At 37.2% G+C, this 22804-nt stretch overlaps 1 protein-coding gene across 4 annotated transcripts in view; it reads left to right on the forward strand.

The window, feature by feature from the left end:
- Positions 1-22804, forward strand: part of NPNT (nephronectin) — a 75955-nt gene that overhangs the window by 17800 nt on the left and 35351 nt on the right. For 2 of the 4 annotated variants that reach the window (XM_057547160.1, XM_057547161.1), the window contains 2 exons: positions 14351-14443; positions 19244-19336. In XM_057547160.1, coding sequence (XP_057403143.1) covers positions 14351-14443; positions 19244-19336 — 186 coding nt within the window. The remainder of the gene's footprint in view (positions 1-14350; positions 14444-19243; positions 19337-22804) is intronic. The other 2 variants (XM_007190989.3, XM_007190990.3) reach the window with 1 other exon arrangement.

A 22804-nucleotide genomic window follows, 5' to 3' on the forward strand; every position in this document is an offset into this window, starting at 1 on the left:
AGAATCAGGTAAGAAATATTTTTATTGTATAAGATATGTAAGATGTTATAATAGCACCTCGTAGTATTCATGCTATTGTTTTGGTGCATAAAGTGTTTCTTGTTTTAAATATTTTTGGAAGTGAACAGTGTTACCTAACAAATCACCCTTGTGATACTTTTGTGGAAATTTTTGGTGAAATATGTGAAATTCTATTTAATGGAGTTGGGGCCAAGAAGACAATGTACTTTAAACTGATAGATGGAAGATACTATGACATGTCAGAGAAAATGTTTTTAAGGGGAGATTTTAATAAAATCACTTGGGAACAAAATTGATAGTTCTAGAAATAAAAGTTAAGAAATTTCTCTGTTCAGGGACACTTAAAAAACCAAAGCATATGTATCTTATATTTACTATCAGCTATAGTATTAACTAGCAGAGCTGTGGCAGAGGTTAAGGAGGTCATAACAAACAAAGAGTATAATGTGGGCTTTGTCACCAACAGATGTGGGCTCAGGACCTGTTCCTGTGACTCACCAACTATGACATACTAGATATTTTACTTAAATTTTCTGAGCCACAATTTCCTAATCTTTAAACCTACTTGGCAAGATTGTTGCTGGCCATAAGGAGAATGCCTCATGCAGAACAGTTCTTGATAAATGTTTGCTATTATTATTGTATGGTCAATATAAAGAATACAAATGAACTTTGAAAAAGTGTTTTAGTTTTACTAGGGTCCATGGTATAGCATGTTTTAAAATACATTTTGTTTACCATGCCCATCATTTGGAAAAAATCCATTGGAAGTAGTAGAAGATTTCTCAGATTATTCATTTCTAAAATAAAAACTGTCATTGGATGACCATCTGTGCTTTTGAACCATGCCTTTTCCACTTCTTTAATAACATCCATTTGCAAATGTCAGAGTGAAGTGTAGGGTTTTGGTTACCTAACTCAAGGAAAAGGAACTGGAAGCATCGAGAATTGAATTGTAGAATTACATGTAGAGTTACTTAGTCATTTATTTGACACACATTTGAGAGTTTACTAGAGGCAAGGAGCTAAGTTAGGGGCTGGCAGAGATACAGAGATTAGTAAAACATGGACTCTTACTTGGGAGGAGCTGAGTTGGTAAGATGGTTGTCTCTTATTCCTTCCAGTATTCTAAAGTAGGCAAGAGTTAAGGATAAAGAGTTGAGGCTGTTTAGAGGAAGAATTACTTCCTGCTGGAGAGGATCAAGGAACATTTCACAGCCTCAGTAGTGTTCAGTTGATTCATTCATTCAATAGCTACATACTGAGGGCGATTACCTGTCTGATCCTGTGCCAGCCACTGCAGATACATCAGTAAGATGAAGCTACAGGCGTTTATGTCATTCCCTGTCAATGCTGAAGGCCCACAGATGAAGACAATATTGGGTGAGAGGTGTGTTTTGAGATAGGATATTGTGAGAGCACGTCTCAGTGGGCAGTATCCCCGCCCAAGAGCGATGGGCTGGTGGCCTAGCTAAATCCCGAGGGATAAGTAAGTCAAGTAAAGGGCACCCTGGCCAGACAGAAAAATGCACTGAAACTTCAGAAGCCGGAGTGAGAGGCATATTCCAGGAAATGTAAGAACCTTCATTTGGCATTAGGGTATGTGTTTGAAGGATATCTGATGAGAGATGCTGTGGGAGAGGTAGGAATGGGCTGACTCATGGAAGGCCTTTGATGTCATCTTAAATAGAGTAGGGTTTATCCCGGAGTTGCAGAGGGAAATTGTACAGGTTTTAAGCAGGGAAATTGCGTAATCAGATTTATGTTTCATAAGTTATAAGCTGGTGCCAGTGGGTCAGATCTAGCATACAGGTGAATTTGAGTTTTGCTCACAGAGAGTTCTAACATTTTTCGAAATAGTCGCCAGTGTTTCCGAGGAAAAATGGGTATCAGGCTTTGTTGATAAATCAGTAGCTCTGCATTGCTGCAAGGAATTGGTGAGCTGGAGAACACGGGAGAAAGTGCAGATGAAGACTTCAGTGTTGGATGTGTATGTGTGAAGTGCTTACGAGACTTTGAAGTGGAGAGATGTGATACGTGGTTGGATTCCAGGGCCTGGAGCTCAGGGGTGAGATGTGAGAGGGGCACAGGCTGTGATTTGATGATCTCTCCACCCCTGTCCTACCCAAACCTTCCTTCCCCTCCGTCACCTTCGGTCAACATTAATGATCCTCACAACTACCTCCATAGAGGATTCATGTTACACAGTATCAGAAGAATGCGGGAGAGGTAAAATACTGTATTGCCTGTCGGCTGAAATGTTCTCTGAGAGTTTTCAATTCTTGAAAAACTTTCTTTCCAGTTTACCGTTTTGGCCTCCAGCCGAAAGAAATGAGTAATTCAGCATTTGCTTATATCAAAGGCTGAAAAACATCACACTCTACAAACATTCTATCTTTTTTCCCCTTTTGGTTGGCTTTTTCTGTTTCCAATCACTATCACTCCTAAAAGCAAATATTCAACTAAAAGTAAATCACTGTTAGGAATGAATGACTGTACTTATGTTTGAAGTTTGTATTCTTTCTTAGCTGAACATAACTGAGAATCAGCCCTGCCTCCAGGCCTGGCTCAGATGCCACCTCCTCCTTTCTTTCTTCCTGATTTTAGTGGCAGGAAGCCTCTTCTTTCTCTACATTTAGTTATTAACACTGGCACGGAGCCTATCTCATCCTGCCCTACGTTGTGGTTACTTGTGGATCTACATCATTTGTTCTGCTAGGCTGTTAGTTCCAGGAAGCTGGGGCCTGTGTCGTATACATCTTTAGCTTCTGCAGTGCCTAGTCTAGCTCAGTGAGTACTTTGAAGGTATAAGGACCAGGCACTTCTATATAAAAGGCCTGAAAAGTGTGAACATGATGTAATCTTAATAAGCAGATTGTAGTTTTAGGAAAGACTGTTTACTGGGAAAATACGTATATTTAATTTGTCTGCCTGTCTTATGACCTTATTACATATTAGAGATCTTAACTCTTGATGAAGGTGCTTAAATCAATTTACATGCTTGAAAACACATAAAGTGTAATCTGATTGTGTCATCTACTGCTTATAATCCATTATTGTTCGCCATTATGGATAGAATACTGGTTCTCTGAGTGCGAGAGTCTTCAGGCTGATGATTGCCTTATTTTAAAAAGGGAGTATTTTTTGCAATGTGGACACAATCCCAGTGGACTGCCCTCGCATTGCCAGACCCTCTGCTGCTTCACGCCCCTCTGGCTTTGCTTATGCTGCTTGGTCTGAATTAGGCCCTTCACCCAGCCACATGGTGAATTCCTACTCATCCTTTAAGATTCAGTTCACATTTCTTCCTGCTGCCTTTCCTGACATTTTTCCTACCCCCTCCTGTCTGCAGAGAAATTCTTCCTTCTATATTCTTTTAACACCTTGAACACCTGTCATGTCTGTCTTTGTCAGGAGACTGTATGAGATTTCAGAGCGGGTACTGTGTATTTAAAGAGCTGAAAGCCTAGTGGGGGAGCAGGATAAGAAGAATAACTGTGGTAATTAAGCATGATATATGTGTATATGTAAATATATGTGTATAAAATTTATGGCAGAGGTATGCACAGAGGTTTAGGAAAGCACTGAGGAGGGTTCCAAACTCAGAAGGAGGAGCTAAAGCAAATCTTGGAGGGGCTAAAGCAAATAATGTTTAAGCTGGGTATTGAAGCCTGTCTAGATGTTAGTCCAGCAGACAAGGGGAAGAATGACATTCCATGTAAAAGCATGCAAGTATTAGAGTATGTTACTTCCTGGGAACTGCCATCAGTTGGTCTGTTTGTGGATATGATTGGAGAGGAGGCTGGTGGGACAGGCAGGAGTCAAATTATGAAAGGTGGGGTTGAATGCCATACTGAGAGTTTGAACCGGTATGATAAGTATGATGATAAGCAAACATAGTGAGGAGTCAGTGAGTATAAGGGGGAGAGTGGCATGGTGAAACCCCCAGTTCTTAATACAGTTTCTTAGACACTGTAGCTATTCCTCTTTGTCATTCGTATAATTCTCATTATAGATAACATTTTATTGAGCTCTTACTGTGAGATGGGTACTGTTCTAAGTACTTTATTTGGATTTTCTCATTTAATCATCCCAATAAACCTATGGGTAAATTCTATATGCACCGTGTTGCTTTACTATTTTGTAAGTAAAAAATGGCAGTGCTGACAACTTCCTCTGGTTCAACCTATGATCTTCATTTTAGATCAGAGAGAAGTTGGGTAATCTGCATGGGTCATTCATTTCCCAAGTGGTAGAGCTGGGACCCAGCAGTCTAACTCCAGTATGTGTGCCTTACCCTCTTCTCTAGAGTGCACTAAGTGAACAACAGCTCACATGTTAAGAAATATTTGTCAAAGTATACATATTATCTACTCACGTTTATAAATTTTTTCCCATTTTTGTGTTTGAAAATTTCAAATCCACAGAGGAATTGAAAGTATAGCAACAGTAAATAGCCATATACTCTTCATGTACAGTTGTTAACATATTACATATTTGCATGTATGCTAACTCTTCTCTCTCTCTCTCTCTCTCTATATATATATACACACACACATATACACACACACACATATACACATATTAGTGTGCCATTGGAAAGTAACTTACAGACATAATGGCTCTTTGTACCTACATACTTCAGCATGCATACCATTATCACACTTAAGAAATTTACCACAGGTACAATAATGTTATGTAACAAACAGTCCACAATTAGATTTGCCAAATTATCTCCAGATGATTTTTATGGTTTTTTCTGATCCAGGTCCAATCAAGGATTATATATTTCATTTAGTTGACATTCCTCTTTGGTCTTCTTTTTTTTTTTTGAAATCTAATAAGTATTTTGATGCTAAAATGTAAATCTAAATGATCTTTTTTTTTTTTTTTCCACACACACACACTGTATTTTATTTTTACAAGAGATAAATAGACTGACACCAAGCATTGTACATGGATGACCACAACAAAAGCAACAATGATTGCAATTACCAAACATGAAACACACTCATACTATGTCATAATATTGACATTCAGTTCAGTAATCCTCCACTGTAACAGCTCCTTTACTTTGCAGTGAAAATTGATTTGTATATTCTTTGCCTCTGAGTCCTTGTGGGATTTTTTTTTTTTTAATTCAGACAGAAAGTCACAAAAATTATACTCATCCTCATCAGTTCACTCAGTCCCATGTAATTAATTTTTTTTTTTCATCTTGATCTTTTGTTAGCACTTTTATGAGTTCATCAGTTTTTCATTAGAGTTCTGAAAATGCTTATTCATTCAGTTCAGCAGTACAGTCAGTTACCAGAAACCTGTACTTGTCAGAGTCTTTTCCATGAATTTCTTGAAGATGAAACCCTTTTATAGGAACATATTTGCACAATCATCAGAGTACACCCAGAACTGTCTGTAAATGACAGAAGACTTAAAAATGACCATGGTTAAAGATTTGATGAAAGTTCATAATAATGCAGTTGACAAGAAAATTAGTTATTTCTGAGATATACATTTTAAAGTAATAACTAGGATTATTACTTATAACATTATACCAGAACATATAAGATTTTTAGAAGTTTCCTGTAATATCTGAAACATTTATATTAACATATTTCCATACATATTTCCATACAAATACAAATATAAGATTTTTAGAAATTTCATGTACTGTCTGAAACATTTATATTAACATATTTCCATACATATTTCCATACAAATACAAGATTTTTAGAAATTTCATGTAATGTCTGAAACATTTATATTAACATATTTCCATACAAATAACCCAATGAAAGTTTAGTATTAGTTGTTTTGTTTGTTTTTTTATACTGCAGGTTCTTATTAGGCATCAGTTTTATATGGTCTTCTTTAATTTAGAACAGTTTTAGAAGAGTTCTAGATCTACTTTTTTTTTTCCTTCTTGACAATAACATTTTTCAAGAGTCCAGGTCAACTGCTTGGTAGAATATTGCACAATCTAAATTTGTCTAAGGTTTCCTCATTATTAGATACTAGTTAAACCTTTTTTGCAAGAATATTACTAGGTGATCATATATTATAACATTCACATTGCACATAATGTCAGTTTGTTCTATTACTGGTGGTGCTAAGTTTGATCACTAGATTAAGGTTCTGACTACCAGATTTTTCCACTGAAAGGCACCTTCTTCTCTTTGTAATTAGTAAGTAATTTATGGGGTGATACATTGAAACTGCTTGAATATCCTGTTCCCCAACAAACTTTTGGATAATTTTTACTCAAATTATTTAATGGTGGTTATAAAGTTGTTTTTTTCAGGTTCTGTCGTTCCTTCTGTGTGTTCACTGGCATTCTGTAAAGAGGAGATCTGTTCTCTTCTTTTTTAGAATCACTTTGGACCCGTGGATTCTTTTATTATTCAATTGTTATCAATTACTACTCTTATTCTTCTTGGTGCTCAAATTCTCCCAAATTTGCCCAATGGGAACACCTCCAAGTAGCTCCTGTGTCCTTTTCACTTGTTTCCATCATTCTTTCAATATGTCCTTGCTTTTTGTCACAGCAAAATATTTCAGCCTCTCTGCCCCAGCTCTGATTCCTTTTATTGTGGGACGGTATTTAAAAACAAAGATCTGGAGACTTCCCTAGTGGTCCAGTGGTTGAGACTTCGCCTTCCAGTGCGGGGGTCTGGGCTCAATCCCTGGTTTGGGGAGCTGGGATCCCACATGCCTTGCGGCCAAAAAACCAAAACATAAAGAACAGAGCCAATATTGTAACAAATTCAAAGAAGACTTTAAAAATGGTCCACATCAAAAAAAAAAAATCTTGAATAAAAAAAGAAACAAAGATCTGGGTGTTATGTCTGCTCATTGCTACTGTTACCCTACTTAAAAAAACAAAAACAAGAATCTACTTCACACTCCCTGATAAGTAATAACACTTTCTGATGTGTTCTTAAGGTCTCATTTGGCATTAATCTAAATTCCACTCTTCTACCACAATGAAAACAGAAAGAAAAGTTAAAATTTCAAGTAAACCAAAAATGACTATTTTTCAGAAGATTTCTTAAGTGGAAATGGATATTGCTTAATTATGGTAAATAAAAGTTAGCTTGAGATTCAAAGATGCAGATGCAGGCACTTATTTTCTTTGGTCTACTTCAGGAATTAAAAGTTAAATAGAGGTTAAATAGGTACTTGAGAAATTTGAATTGGATTTTCCCAAAGACAAAAATAAAATAAGGTAGCCAGACAGCTCTTGGGAGATAACATTATATAGAGCAGAAATCCTTATTTATTTTAACTTCATACTCTAAATTATTAATCAATTGGTTGACTTAATATTTGACTGTAGTTTATGATTAGTTTAAATTCTTAATAAAAATAATGTTACTTAAAATATGAGAACAAAAAAAAATCATAGTTGTAGTAATACATCAGAAGAGATAACAATTCTATACTTCATTAATGATTCAAAATCTGGGTTCTGCACAAAACATGCAGTAGAGCAAAGAGATTATTTTATGTTGAAACATTCTGGCAGGGTTACTTTAATTTTCTTAACTTACAGATTGTATTCTTAACTGCGACTTTTCCTTCCTAGAAATGTAACCTAAATACCTTTATGCCTTCAATTACCTTTGATATTCTCTATCCCTCTCATCCTTTCCTGTTTAATATTACTATAATCTCACTCTCTTCCAAATCCACTCAAAAAGCTAGGTTTCTGGCCTTTTTCTGACTACCAGAAGTATTAGCAGATTCTCCATGGAACTGGGATAAGAAATTTTTACTGAAATCCGGCAAGTCACTTAACTTTCTGTGCTTTTGCTTGTCTGCTGGTAAAATGAAGATAATGTCTTTCTCTCTCCTGCCTTATATGGATACTGTGAGGGTAAATTTAATCAGTCATATAAAGTGGTTTTGCATTCTGTATTCATGAGATCGTTTAACAGATAGTGTTTTATAGTGGTAACAATCAGAGGCCCTTTTATTTCAGTTTTTACTACAGAGGGAATTTAGATTTGAAAATAGGATATTCAACACTAGAATACGGGATATTAGGAAGGCTGGAGGGTTGTTTTTCCTCTGGAGATCTTGGAATCTGTAGGATTCTTCCCTCTGGATTTGTTATACCTATGATATAGGGAAGCTCGAGGTACCTTTCCAGTGGAGCCCTATAAAAATTCTGCCTCCATTCCTTCCAGGTCCTGTTAATATAGCAATATAGCAATGACTTGTTTAATGCCTCTTTCAGCTACTCTTTCTCTCCCAAGGCCAACTTGCATACTTTATGTCACCTGTTTCTAAATTGCAGACTCTGGAGGACAAGGTTCTTTTTTCTGCTTTTAGTGTTCCATGTCTGAATAGCAACATGATGGAGATTGCAAAAATTACAAATGATGCTTAGGATTCGAAAGACAATCTTATTTACATTAAGAAAATCATTTTTGGGCTTCCCTGGTGGCGCAGTGGTTAAGAATCCACCTGCCAATGCAGGGGACACGGGCTCGAGCCCTGGTCCGGGAAGATCCCACATGCCACGGAGCAACTAAGCCCGTGCACCACAACTACTGAGCCGGCGCTCTAGAGCCCACGAGCCACAACTACTGAGCCCACGTGCCACAACTACTGAAGCCTGCTCACCTAGAGCCCGTGCTCCGCAACAAGAGAAGCCACCGCAATGAGAAGCCCACGCATCGTAACGAAGAGTAGCCTCTGCTCACCACAGCTAGAGAAAGCCCACAAGCCCAACGCAACCAAAACTAAAAATAAATTTAAAAAAAAAAAAGAAAGAAAAAAAAATCATTTTCAAGTTACAACAACACCTGAGGTTGAGTTGGCTTTTCCCTTGTCACTTTCCAGAGCCACCACCTGCTTGGGCAACTCAACATGTCTTTATTTTTTTTACAAATGTTGGCACTTGACTCCCAAGTGTGATTAGATTACATAAAAAATATTATATAGAACTGATGTGGGAGTTTAATTTTCCCCCAACTTATTTGATAACATTGTCCAACTCAGTGTCAGAAAACATTGTCCAACTCTCAGAACCCCAGTTACATCAGTTAGGATGAATTTTTAAGAGTAAAATCTCTTAGATTGCAGTCAAACAGAAGAGGCTTGGAACATGTGACATTAAAGAGCTATGTTTGCTTTGCCAGTTGAGACATGTTTCTTTTTCTAGTTAAAGTAATGACTTAGGGGTTATTTTAAGGGCACTTTGGAGATCGTGTTGCAGGAATGTTAGAGAGTGAATTTTGAGTGTGATTTGCCCATTTGACCTTAATTCCAGCATCTGATTTTTGGGGAAAAAGAATCTGTCATTAATGGACTACCTGTGATCCTCACCTGAACTTTATTTCTTGAGCTGCTAAACCATATGTGGGTGCTAGTGGCCACTGGACCAAATGTGGCCCAGACTTCTTGTCACTGATCCACGTGAAGGTCAGAGAAACAATGCTGACTTTTGTGATTAAACTATAGCGACAACAAGACACATTCTTTCCTACAAATCAGTGTCTCATCTATTTTTGATGTTTTGAGAAGATCATTCTAAAATAGACTACTAAAGATAGTCCACTTATTTCTTTTCTGACCTGCTATTCACAGCAGGTTGTGAAGGTTGGTGTGTGCTGGCCACTGAGAACTCACATTACAGTGAAGTGGGTTGTCAAAAGGTGGGTCTGTTTACACAGAAGTTGGGAATCATTTTCCTCTAGTCTCAAGGTGGCTAAGTATTTTCTAATCTAATTTTTAGATGTAGAAATGAAATTCTTTAGATACTTCTAATGTATAAGATATTATAGGTATAAGATAACTTCGACAAATTGTATTTCTTTACTAATATTTAATCATAACATTTCTGTCCTAAGTGTGTATCCAAAGAAAGCATTTGTTGGCTTGATGGTAAACACAGATTAAGTTCAGATTCCTCAGCCTTGTGCTCAAGGATAGTTAGGAATTGTAATTGTAACTGTATTGAATTGTAATTGTAACTGTATTGTAATTGTGTTCGGCTGCAAGTAACACTGACACAAAGACCAGTGTCCTAAATTACTTGGATGGCCTTTTAGGGTTAATATTATGACTTCCAGCTTTGCCTCTTTTCCATTATCAAGATTCACCTCATGATCACAAAGTAGCTGCTGTAGTTTAGCCATGACTTCCATATTCCAGGCGAGAAGACAGAGGAGCCACCTGTCAGCCACCTTTTGTTTTTTTTTAACATCTTTATTGGAGTATAATTGCTTTACAATGGTGTGTTAGTTTCTGCTTTATAACATAGTGAATCAGCTATACATTTACATATATACCCGTATCTCCTCCCTCTTGCGTCTCTCTCCCACCCTCCCTATCCCACCCCTCTAAGTGGTCACAAAGCGCCAAGCTGATCTCCATGTGCTATGCAGCTGCTTCCCACTTGCTATCTATTTTACATTTGGTAGTGTATATAAGTCCATGCCACTCTCTCACTTTGTCCCAGCTTACCCTTCCCCCTCCCCATGTCCTCAAGTCCATTCTCTACATCTGCGTCTTTATTCCTGTCCTGCCCCTAGGTTCTCCATAACCAATTTTTTTTTTTTAGATTCCGTATATATGTGTTAGCATATGGTATTTGTTTTTCTCTTTCTGACTTACTTCACTCTGTATGACAGACTCACCTTTGTAAGTAGCTTTTAAGTTCCAAAAGCCCCACCCAATAACTTCTGATTACATACAATTGACCAGAATTTAGTCGCTTGGCTACCCAAATATGTCAGGGAGGATAGGGAATGTAATTTTCCACTGCTGACTCATTATCCACTCCAAAAAAAAAAAAAGCCATTCTGTTTTAAAGAAGAAGGGAAAAATAGATACTAGTAAGCACCCAGCAGTTTCTGCCACCAGTACCTTTTATGACCTGCCTTAGCCTGTCTTTTGCTCCCATCCGCTGTTCTAAGCACTTTGTACTGTAGCTCCACCAGAGCTGTGATGTTCCCTGAGAACTCCCTTCGTTGTCCTTCCCCCATCCTTTGCTCATAGTTTGAAAGGCTTTGTCTCCCATCCCAACTATCTCTGCCTCTTACCTCTAAGGCGTTGCTCAGATCACATTTCCTGTAGGAGGCCTTTCCAAGACCCCAGTCACAGTTATGATCTGCCCCTCCCCCTTCTTTTATCTCATCTCTCTATCATAGCCCTTGTTAACTTTCAGCCATTGTATTAAAGTTTCACAGTTAATTTTCAAATCCTCTGTGATACCTTCATCACCCTCACTTGCCTAGCAGAAAAACTGCATGTATTAAATATTCAGTTCCTGTTTATTGGACTGAACATCACATTGCAGACCTAATGCCAGCAAGATAATAGGAGATAGTCTTTTGTGCAACCGTTTTCAAAGGGTGTTCTTTTTGTAAGAGAAAAAAAATTGGTTACATCAGCATTGTGAGTATCCTATTCCATTTAATACCTGTTGGCTAATATATAGGTCGTTGGTTACTTCAGTGGATAGTCTGTTGGGTAGACGTGCAAACAGCAGTTTGTTTGAAAATACTGGCTCCCTAAACATGTAAGAAACATTAACAGCCTGGGTCTCTTGGAATGAGGGCATTTGATGTGCTCCAGATTGGGGCACTCCACTGAGAACAAACAATGAGAAAGGGAGGGTGACAATAAAAACCTTTGTTCCTGAAAAGCACCTGAAAGTACTATAGATGGATGATCTTCAAGCTGGTCAGTAGGTCAAAAGGCAACACAGCCTGAGCGCCTCATATTTGTTTCATAGATAAACTTTTTCATGATTTTTAGTGGTACTTTCTAAACTTCTTTTTCATGTTTTTGAGATGTTTTCAAATTGCAATTATTTGGGGAGGTTATTACCTAGACTTGCATTTAATTATTTTGAGATGTTTACTTTTTCTTTTTTTTCTTTTTCTTTTTTAAAAATTTATTTTATTCAAGTGTAGTTGATATACTACTTTTTTCTTTTTAAATATGGCACTTTGGATGCCTCCGTGATAACTTGATTCATTCAGGTTGTATTCATATATAATTGTTAAAATTTATGGAACATCTTTTTTTAAGATTAAAGAAATTTCTTTTTAACTTGCATTTCTTGGTGATTGGGCCTGGAAATTACATAAAAGGTGGCTTATTTCTGGGACTTGTTTTTAAAACTGCATATAAACCATCTACCAGGTATATAATTGACTGAAGCATAATATTGGAAGGCCTTCCTAGGTAGTGCATTTCTTCTCACAGATCTGAACAGAATTGTTTCCTGTTGAATGTCATGCCATATCTAAAATCAGATTTTTATGAATTTCCCCATTGCATTTCTGTACCATTTACACCCTGCTCACCCTTTCTCTCTGCAAACTTTTGCATTAAATACCTACAGAGCAGCAGTAAGGATTCATCATGGTACAGGGTCCAGTTGGGGTGACAAATATACAGGCAGGAAAGGCCTGAAAGTAAGACTGGCAAATAAGCCTGTGGAGTGCCAGGCGAGGGGAGGGTTGGTGAGAGTTGAATGAGGAAATGTAGAAAACACCAAAAATAGCATGCACATCAGCTTCACAGGAGTGTTAGAGTTTTGAAGGGAATGTTTGAGAATTGTCCGAAAATGGGAGCATCTCCCAGAATGGAGAAAAGCATGGGCTGATGTGAGAGGGAGCAGGTGTCAGGGACTGGAGAACACAGGGTCACTGTTGACCCCCCCCTCCACCTGGTCTTCAAGACCTGTCTGCTCTTCACTCAGGGGTTACTGAAGCCTGTCCCCTCCTGTCCCAAGAACAAGTCATGCCTTCTGCATGTCAGTTAGACTCTGGTCTATCCTACGTATCCTCCCCATGCTCCTGTTCCCAGAGTTTTTATTTTATCAGGTAATCCTCCTGATGATGATGATGATGATGATGAAGTTTTCATTTATAGATAAAGTATAGAATCCTCAATCTGGAATTTAGGGAACATCGTTGGCTGGTACCACTCACCTATGATTGTCCACTCTTACTCTTCCCCCAGCATTTACCCATCTCTTTAGCTTGACAGGCCTCCTCAGTGTCCTCTAAATAAACGATGGCCTGTTTGGCTCTACAGTTCTCCATACCTTGGATGGTCCGCTCTCTTCTCTTTCTACCCTGGCTTCAAGATCCAACTCAAGATCTCTTCTTCGAGGTTTTCTGTGCAACTCTGTGTGATGATTTCTTCCCAAATTTCATACGTGCCACCAATTTTGCTCATAAATAAATATTGCCTTGAATTTAAAACATGATTGTTTTGTCTCTTCGTCTAGATTGTAAGCTCTTTGAGACCAATGACCACACCATACAGTTATTTTTCATCTCGTTTAGCATCTGGTGTACGATACGTATGCGAGACGTATATTTGGTGTGGAGCGATTTCTCAACCTGGCACCATCACATTTTGGGCTGGATAATTTGTTTTTGTCGGGTCATCTGAGCATTGTAGGATGTTTAGCAGCATCCCAGTATTCTACCCACTAGATGCCAGTACCACCCTCTTCCCAGTGTGACAATAAAAAATGTCTCCATTTGTGCTAAATGCCCCATAGGCAGCAAAAATACCCCCTGCTGAGAATCACTGTGTAAACAGAAAAAATTCTAACCAGTATCTTGGTAGGAATTGAAGACTGTGAAAAGATTTGAGTGATGATGATTTATAGCATTTTGGGGTCTTGAAGGAAGACAAACTCAGTTGATGGAAGACTGGAAATGTAAAATAGAACTTTCTATTTTCTGTGATAGGCTGTAGAAAGTGTATGATAGATTGATGAGCAATTACAATGCAACTAAGGTTAAGAATGGGCAAAATGACAAGTATTCTTAAGTTGAGGTTTCAAAAATATTTAGTTTTAGTTTTTAATTCATTTTGAACCATTTATTCTTGGAAATACCATTTCCAATAAAATATTATTTAATTGGAAATTTATTTGGAGTTCATACTTAACCGATACCTTTGGATTAAGAACTATGTTTTGAAGCATATTTGAGAAAATGATTTTGAAAGTATGGGTGCAGGTTATTATAAAGTGATAACTATTGACAAACATCAGTTGTGTTTATGCATGGTTTTCCAATTTTTCTTCTGTTTGGCTATTTGAGTATTGTCCTCAAGTTTAGCAAAATTTTCAGCCCCAAGCAATACACCACACACACACAAAACACGTGTGTGAGTGTGTAGTCTAGACAGTGTTTACTGCTCTGGGACACAATGATCTTGTATATTTCTATTACTCTATTGTAAGTTCTTAGTTTTTTCTTTTATTATCAAACTAGTACATGACGTAGATTCTACTTGGTTGACATGCAGCTGACCTAGAAATAATGCGTGATATCCTTTTTCACAGCTGTGTGCCAGCCACAGTGCAAACACGGTGAATGCATCGGGCCAAACAAGTGCAAGTGTCATCCTGGATATGCCGGCAAAACCTGCAATCAAGGTAGGGAAACTGTGTGACACAAGTAAACAGTCATAAGCCCTCTCTACTCCTGCCTGATATAAAAATTTAAGTTCTCATGCAAACCACTTTTCTATAACTATTGTCACCAAATATATGAGATGCCATTTTGCTGAAAGACAAAAACATAATAAGGGTAAATCTTTTAAAATCTATTTAATCGGAGTGCAATTAAAATAATTTTATACTCTTATTCATTATTAATAATGAAAATGGATTTTGAAAAAGAGAATTGCAGCACCAGTAACCTTAGAAGCCTTACGTTCTGCTCCTCCTTGTTCTTCCACTAACTAGTTGGGAAGCTTTGGCAAATTGATAGCCTCCTTGGATCTCTGTTAGATGAAAACACTTTAATACTCAAAGTCAGGTAGGAGGTTTGGCTTGAAATTTTGAGGTCCCTTCCAACTCTGAGCTCTTTGATCTTTGTGATTAAATTCCCTTCAACTGTTGACCAGTTTGTAATGTTCCTCTGAGAAGGATTTTGATTAACTTAGCAAGTTGTTTTTAATTGGCGTCAGATGCTTATAAAAGCAAATCGTTATTTAGCCCTCATAGTGCTTGGGTATTTTACATATATTATCTGTGTTCATCACTACAATAGCATTAGGAGGTAGAGTGTTATTTATTATAATAAGCTATAAATAATATTTCATTTTTCATTTGAAGAGACATCAGGGATATTCAGTGTCTTGTCCAAGATCACAAAATTAGTTGGTAAAAGATCTACTATGTCAACTTAGAGCAGTTGTCTATATAACTCCTGTTCTTTCTACCAGTGTAGTTTTGGATGAAGAAAACGTCATTGGAAATGTGATCCTCTGACACATGCTGCATTACAAGGCTGACAAGACTCGTCTCTTTAATTAATTTCAACTGAAAATGTTCTACCATTAGGTGTTAAAAAGAAAAAAGCAAATAAAGAAGAGATAGAGTTAGATTTCACTAGAAAGATGCAAGGATAAAAGAGTAAAATTTTTCACTTATTCCTTTCAGTAATATTCCCTAGCATTTTAAAAATTTATTTATTTATTTATTTGGCTGTGTTGGGTCTTCATTGCTATGCGCGGGCTTTCTCTAGTTGCAGCGAGTGGGGGCTACTCTTCGTTGCGGTGTGTGGGCTTCTCACTGCCATGCCTTCTCTTGTGGAGCACGGGTTCTAGGGCTCGTGCGCTTCAGTAGTTGTGACGCGTGGGCTTAGTTGCTCCGCAGCATGTGGGATCTTCCCGGACCAGGGATCGAACTTGTGTCCCCTGCATTGGCAGGCGGATTCTTAACTACTGCACCACCAGGGAAATCCTTTTCCTAGCATTTTAAATGTCAAATGAAAGAGTTATGTGGGGTCTAACTGTCCCCTAGATACATAGTTGACCTCACCTGATACAGAAATAATCTTGTTGAAATACTCTTATTCTTCAGTATCTGATACTCCTTTAAGTGTGTCATGTAAACTCGTGATTTATAGACATAGTTTTCACAAGAATTAGGAACACTGAAATTTGAAAGTATATGTAATTGTTCCTGAACTACCAGATGAAATCCATGTTAGTAAAATGTGACGTGTCCAATGGGAGGACAAGCTGTTTATTCTAAAGTGTGTTCTTTAGTATCAGCTACTTGACTGATAGCTGATAGTTTCCAAAGTTTCTTTTCTATCTTATAATATTTTTTTAACTTGGAATTTACCTAACATACGTGGGTAGTATTTTTGAAATAAGTGGGGTTCTTATTATCTCAGTTCAGTCTTTTAAAAACCCATTTGATTTTTCCTCTCCAGTGTAAGTTCTCAGGTAGCAGCATGTTCAGTTCTGATTACTGAGTTTTCAGTGTTCATCTGAGAGTACCAGCATGCTTCTTTTTTTTAAGTGCTGAACATAAACCATCAAAGGTTCCCTTAATATGTCAACACCATAAAACTTTGTTGTCCTGATGCCAGGAATGTATACATAGAAGACTTATTAAAAGAAGCCACTGTTGAGATTGCAGAGGAATTCATTTAAATTTATTTGCAGGAACTACATCAACTTTAATGTGCTTCAGAGACTAAAACTATCATTGGAACATGGATCCATCTCTGGGTATCTCTTATTTTCAGAAAACCAGTTTACCATGTACTCTACCCTGCAATACATACCCATTTCTCTTAAGAAAAATCGAAATATACTGAGTTGAAATCTTGCCTCCCAAAACTAAATATAGTTAGGCGGAAGAGGATTTTATTAGTGGCAAAATGGGATTTGACACCTGTAAAAATAGTGCTGCCACTGAAGATGTAATTTCAGGTTCAGTCTTGAATATAAAACTCCAGTCCACAGTAAACCTAATGTGTTTTAATCATCTCTTTCTTTTCCTTCCTTACCATAAAAGCAATTGTGGCAAGTTCCTGATGGGAAAGTTTATGTTCTTTGAGAGCAGGAACCCTTTGTGGGGTCCCTCTGATTTCTGGGTTCCCGAAAACTTTTATCAGAATGATTTGCAGATGATAAGTGCACATTAAATATTTGCTTAGTGACTGTTGCATATAATGGCTCTTGGTCCTGAACACCATAGGAACGGGAAAGAGTTCCATGGAGTTGTCTGGTATAGCTCCTTAGTCTCTGAATCCGTGGACTGTCTGTCAGAGTGAGAGAGGCAGCCAGGAGTGAGCTAGGTAAGTGGGAGAGCTGTTCAGAGACCCCCAGAAACGTTACTAGAGCAAATCGTCTGTATCTGCTGCATAACAAATTAACGTAGACAGTTTTTTATCCAGACCATACATTTTAATAAAATGGAAAACATGCCTCAGAGGTATGGGAAATCAAATAGGTTTCTTTTTTCTTTTCTTTTTTTTTTTAAGCACAGAGGTTTTCGGGAGGGGGTGTTTGTTTTGGGGGTGTTTTTTTTGTTTGTTTTTTATTTTTTGGCCGGGCCATGAGGCACGTGGGATCTTAGTTCCCCGACTAGGGATCAAACCTGTGCCCCCTGCAGTAGAAGCGTGGAGTCTTAACCAATGGACAGTCAGGGAAGTCCCTAGTTTCTTTTTTCTTGAGGAGAGAAATGTTAAGAAGAGGTATACTTGAAGTAGTTAATTTCCACAGAACTGGAAATTAACATTTGATTAAAAGTAAGTTTTGGTATAAGGCGAAAATTATATCCGCTAAAAATTGTGTTGCGAGCTGTGTGCTTTAGGAACTCACCTCCTGGGAACTTGCTTGGCTGAGTGAACAGCTTGAGTAGATGAGTGCTTTCAGAGCTGCCTGGGGAGCTGCAGGAATAGCAGGGCAGGCCCACTGTGGAACTGGCTTAAGTTAGCAGACTTGTTACAAGATTAGTGTGAATCTGCTGGTGGTGGCTTTTGCTTGCCTCTGAGTTATTCTCTGGATTTGCCATAGCCAGATCATGTATCGAATCATGGCCTTGGGCTGACCATATTCTGTAAGGCACAAGGTGCCTTTCACAGTAGATGAAATTCTAACCTGAACTCTGGCAAGATTTGCTTTTTCCCACCTTACTTTCTCTGGTAATTTTAATTCATTCAGATTTACCCCCTCCTTGAGTCTCTGTACCCATACAAATCTCCTCAGCCAAAAAGGGATACTATTATAGATAATAATCTTTTTCATAACTTTCCCATTAGAGAATAAATTGGGGCATGTAATATACCATATCATTGCATATTTTCAGGAATGAAAGATATTCTTTTGAATTTACAGCAGGCATTATAATAATTTCAGAGGAAACAGTTTATATATATCAATTATTAACGTTTTGACATGGTTCATGTTTCACATGTTGAATTCCTTCTCCCAGGAAAAGACTCAGTATCTCATAGCACAGAACCAGATGGTAAACTTTGGTCAGCTAGTTAAGCCTCAGTTGATTGCTTTCCTTAGCACAGTAGTCAAAGTGCTTTAACCCTAATATTAAGGTAGTTTCTTAAGGCCTTAGTTTTTGAACGATATGTGATTTCAACCCCAGGAACCAATGTTCATTTAATTTGGAAGTTTAACTGGCTGTTAATAATATGAAGTCTTGAAACAGGATGGGATTGCCTTTTTGACTCTACTTTGGGTCTCACCCATCTTATAATATTTTGGTTAGGTAATAATGGCCACAGTTACCATTTTTTGCAGAAAGCATCTTATGTATATTCTTCTTTTTCTTTTTCCAGCCCCAGATATCTCAGTCCTATCCGTCTTTGCATGGAGTGTCTTATGTATATTCTAATTAAGTGTGACCTAAATGTGACATAAGTTCTTACACTTGAATTAAAACATCCATGATCTATTGTGTTATTTAAATGAGAGCTTTATGCAAATCATAAATTTATGCATAACTCTGGAGGGTTTTAAACTATAGGACAACATAATAATATAGGAAAAGATTTTAAATTGGTCCTATAAGACCTAGGTGTACCTAAACAGAGCAGGTTGATAATAATCAGTTTTTATATAATCTGTTTTTTTGAGTTTTCTGTCTGTGTTGATGACTAAAATCATCTTTTGAAAAAGGACCATCTCCTTTTTGGTGCTTAAAAAAATTGATATGAGGATGTACGTGGATGTTAACTTATAATGTTTGTGTGTTCTTGGGACACAAGATGGCAGTGATAAATTTTAAGGAACATAGAAATTAAGAAAGAGAAACCAGAAGAACTAGAAACTAATTTTTGTAAAGTATCTAAAGCATTCTTTTTGAACTCCACCAACTTTATGTAATTGTTTAATATACACTTATAAAGATTTTTAGGGCTAAAAATGACATCAGTTCAAAGTTGACTCTTATTACCTTCTTCCTGGTGTGAAGACGAACACTTCTACCCAACTCCTCTTGACCAAGGCAGTGAACAGCCTCTTTCACAACCCCTGGATCATCAAGCCACAAGTTTACCTTCAAGGGGTGAGCGTGCGTTATCTCAGGTGGTCTGCTCCTCCCACCTGCACGGCTTCCTGCAGTGTTGTCACTTCTTGCCAATGTTCTGAAGACTCACCCCAGGAGTGCCCAGTCCTCCGCATTCCTGAGCATGTGAAGCAAGCAGCAGGAATTGTCACCTGGTGCTGATTCTCTGTGCTCTACAAAGCCTGGAGCCTCCGCTGTCCTTTCCCTGCCTCAAGTATCCGTTGCTTTTCTTCTTCTTTTCTGGGTTTCAAAATGTTTTCTAAAAAATCAGATAACAAAGTAACTTTTGTTTTCCTGTGTAGGTGAAGTCAGGAATTCCAAAGCACCTGAGATTGGGGTTCTGATGACTTTCGCTAAATAGATTTTAGAAGTGCTCAAGTCCTCTTCCCCACCACCACATTTGGGGCGTAGAGTTTTTAGGTCACTTGGAAATCAGACCATACATTAGCTTCCTTCTTTTGGTGAACATTTTGTGGTACTAGAAAGCCTGAGTTCTGGTTCTAGCACAACGCTGAAGTAGCTCAATGATTGAGAGCAAGTCTTAGCAAACCGGTTCGTAATAGGAGGAGAGTAATTCCTGCTCTCTTCACCTACAGGGCTGGTGTGAGAATAGAAACACCAAAAGTATTAATGTCTTCATTAGGCTGGAAGATTTTGTAGAAAAATTAGGTGGCAGTATGACTCTACAGTATTTCTAAAAGACTTTATTCCTCACTCACTCATAGATTTAGGAACTTAGAATGACTGAATTAAACTCATTTAAATTGTTAATTGCTGTTTCTGCTCATAGGGAACTTGTTGCATTTGGATCAAGAAATTAGGGCAATGGGATGAATTTCAGAATCATTGAAAATTTATTTTTTTTCTTTTTAAAAAATTTTGTATTGAAGTATATAATTGAAAATTTAAAGAGTAAAAGCTATGGCAGTTGACATATTGAGATCTGTTTGCCTGTGACCTCCACTTGAGTCAGATAAAATGTAAAAGCTTAGACTTCTGAGACATTGCACAGTTTAAGCCTCAAAGGGAAAAAAAAGGTCCAAATTACATTAAATGAATGAAAGATTATTTTCCTTAAAAGTCCATTGGGTTAGAGGACTCAATTAATCTCTTCCAGATTTTCAAGCACTTTTCAGTGTCTGCATGCTAATAAAATTTCTGATTCTTTCTTCTTCCTGAAGTGTAATTATAATGCTACGCAGCTTGCATTTTTTGTTCTGAACCAGCTCCTTCCCCTTCTCCCCCCACCCAAGCTCCTGAATTCACCACCTTGCTTAAATATACTCCTGACTGTAATAGATGCTCTTTAAGAATTGTATATACAACAATTTAAGCATTTGAATATAAGTGGTTTAATTGTAAAGTTCTGTCCTTGATGTAAGATAGGTACATGATAGAATTCATTAATTTTTTATCATAGATTTTCTTTATAATGTATGTTACATTACAAACGTCTAGAAAAAAGAGCAAGATTTAAGTAAATTTGAAATAAAGACACTAAAGTTTTCTTTCCTATGTTCTCTTATCAACTTTTAAGATTGATTTGAGAAAGCGAGATCAAGAGTAATTTTCTTGTTCTCTACATTTTACTTATTATTATAGGAGCATTTACTATAAATTGAAAGTGTCATTTTTGAATTTCTGACTTAATTTGCTAGTAATAAAACTGTTACTAGGTCTATAATCCAAGACGTTTTGGAAGCAGCAAGTATTAACTCAATTTTATAAGGCATTTGGTCAATAAGAAAATAAGGTATAATAATCATAGACTGGAAACCCTGAAGAATGTTGAGGAAAAAGTTCATCACCAGGACACCAGATGCTTTTAATCTTTTGAAGCTCCCTGCTTTAGCAAAGTTCTGATATTTGGTAAAAATTGATCATTGTTGATTATTATGGAATCCTATTTCATCGTTTCTGCAGTGGTTTTGTAAGGGTCAGCGGGAAGTTTTTAGGAGACACGTGCATGTGGCCGATGGCAATGGTAGCAGTCACGGGGGACATCGACAGCAGCCAACTATCAGGGAGTCATCCAGCCCGTCACCAGCTGTTAGAGTACGGATTTCTCAAATTGCTTTCAGCCTATTTGGCTACTTACGTGTCAGTTTATTAATAGTAAAATAGCCAACAAGCATCTCTACATTTGCCCACTGAATGCTGCATGTTTATTTCCTTTTCCATATTATTTCATAGGTGATTCTCAGGTTGGTTTGGGTCTTTTTATTGGAGTTATGACATCTTATCGATTTTACATTTCCTTTCAATTTCATGATTCTTAACCCCAAAGTGCTTTTGCTTATGGGAAGGGAAAGATAAATTTGGATTGAAGACCACCAGCAACCCCAGTCTGGATCATAAAGACTCATAGCCATCCTAAGGGGCCCTTTATCAGCCAAGGCTAGAGTGGCCTCAGCTTTAGTTCATGGCCATAGTGTCTGAAGAAATTTCCATCAGCGTAAATACGCCTTGTATGTGAGCTGCCTGGAGCTATAAATATCTAACCAGTTCCCATCAGGAACACACAGAAGTTTCTGAGGCTCGTTAAGAATAAACTTAAGGGTTCTTAATTGACACATTTTATATCCATCAGTATCCTACCCTTGAGGTATAGAATTCAGTCTTACTCTGTTATTTGTTGTACTATTCTGTTATATTTCTGCTTAGTACAGAAGAATATTTAAAACACAAAGCCTTTCTCTAACAATGTATTCAGATTTAAATACTATTTACTATAATATCAGTCAGGGATTTATCAAAGCCAGATGTGAATCTGCAGGGACATATTAGGCATGATAATTAACTCCTCTTAGAACATGAGAAAAGATTCCCTGACTCTAATTTTTAATAAATATTAAAATACAAGGTAGAAGAATATGAGAAGTGAAGTGAATACCCTTGACTGGGCAAGAGAATATGAAGTTTAAAATTAAAGAAAGCATAGGAGATGATGAAGGCATCTGGTTTATTTACGTAACCTCCGCAGGCTTCACCCAGCTGGGGATCTGCTTCCAGTTGTGTTAAGGTTAGAAAAAAGGCCAAGTTGGCAAGTTAGTAAAATATTTAAAAAATTTTGAGATGGAATAATTATTTGGTGGTTTTAAAAAACAATGTAACTTGGTGGTTACATTAAGTATATATATTAATATGTATAGATTTTTAATAAGTGAGCAGGTCAGATTTAAATTTGATTAGATTTGAAAACAACTTGCAACCAGATATATCCTTATTTCTGATTTGACGATATGGATTAGTAGATAATTAAATTATGCTGGCAGTGCAGACAAAATAAACATGTCATTTCTTCTTAATGAAGTCTATATTTTGGACATTACTGTTTCAGTGTATATTTGTCATTATGAGATTTATTTTCACTTGAGGCAATGTTCAACTTGAGTTGGAAAATTCTCAAGTGAAGTTTATTAACTCACTTCGTATTGATGTTTACACCAATAAACCTAAAATATATAA

The sequence above is a fragment of the Balaenoptera acutorostrata genome, chromosome 5 (genome assembly GCF_949987535.1).
Source record: "Balaenoptera acutorostrata chromosome 5, mBalAcu1.1, whole genome shotgun sequence".
Taxonomy (NCBI): Eukaryota; Metazoa; Chordata; class Mammalia; order Artiodactyla; family Balaenopteridae; genus Balaenoptera; species Balaenoptera acutorostrata.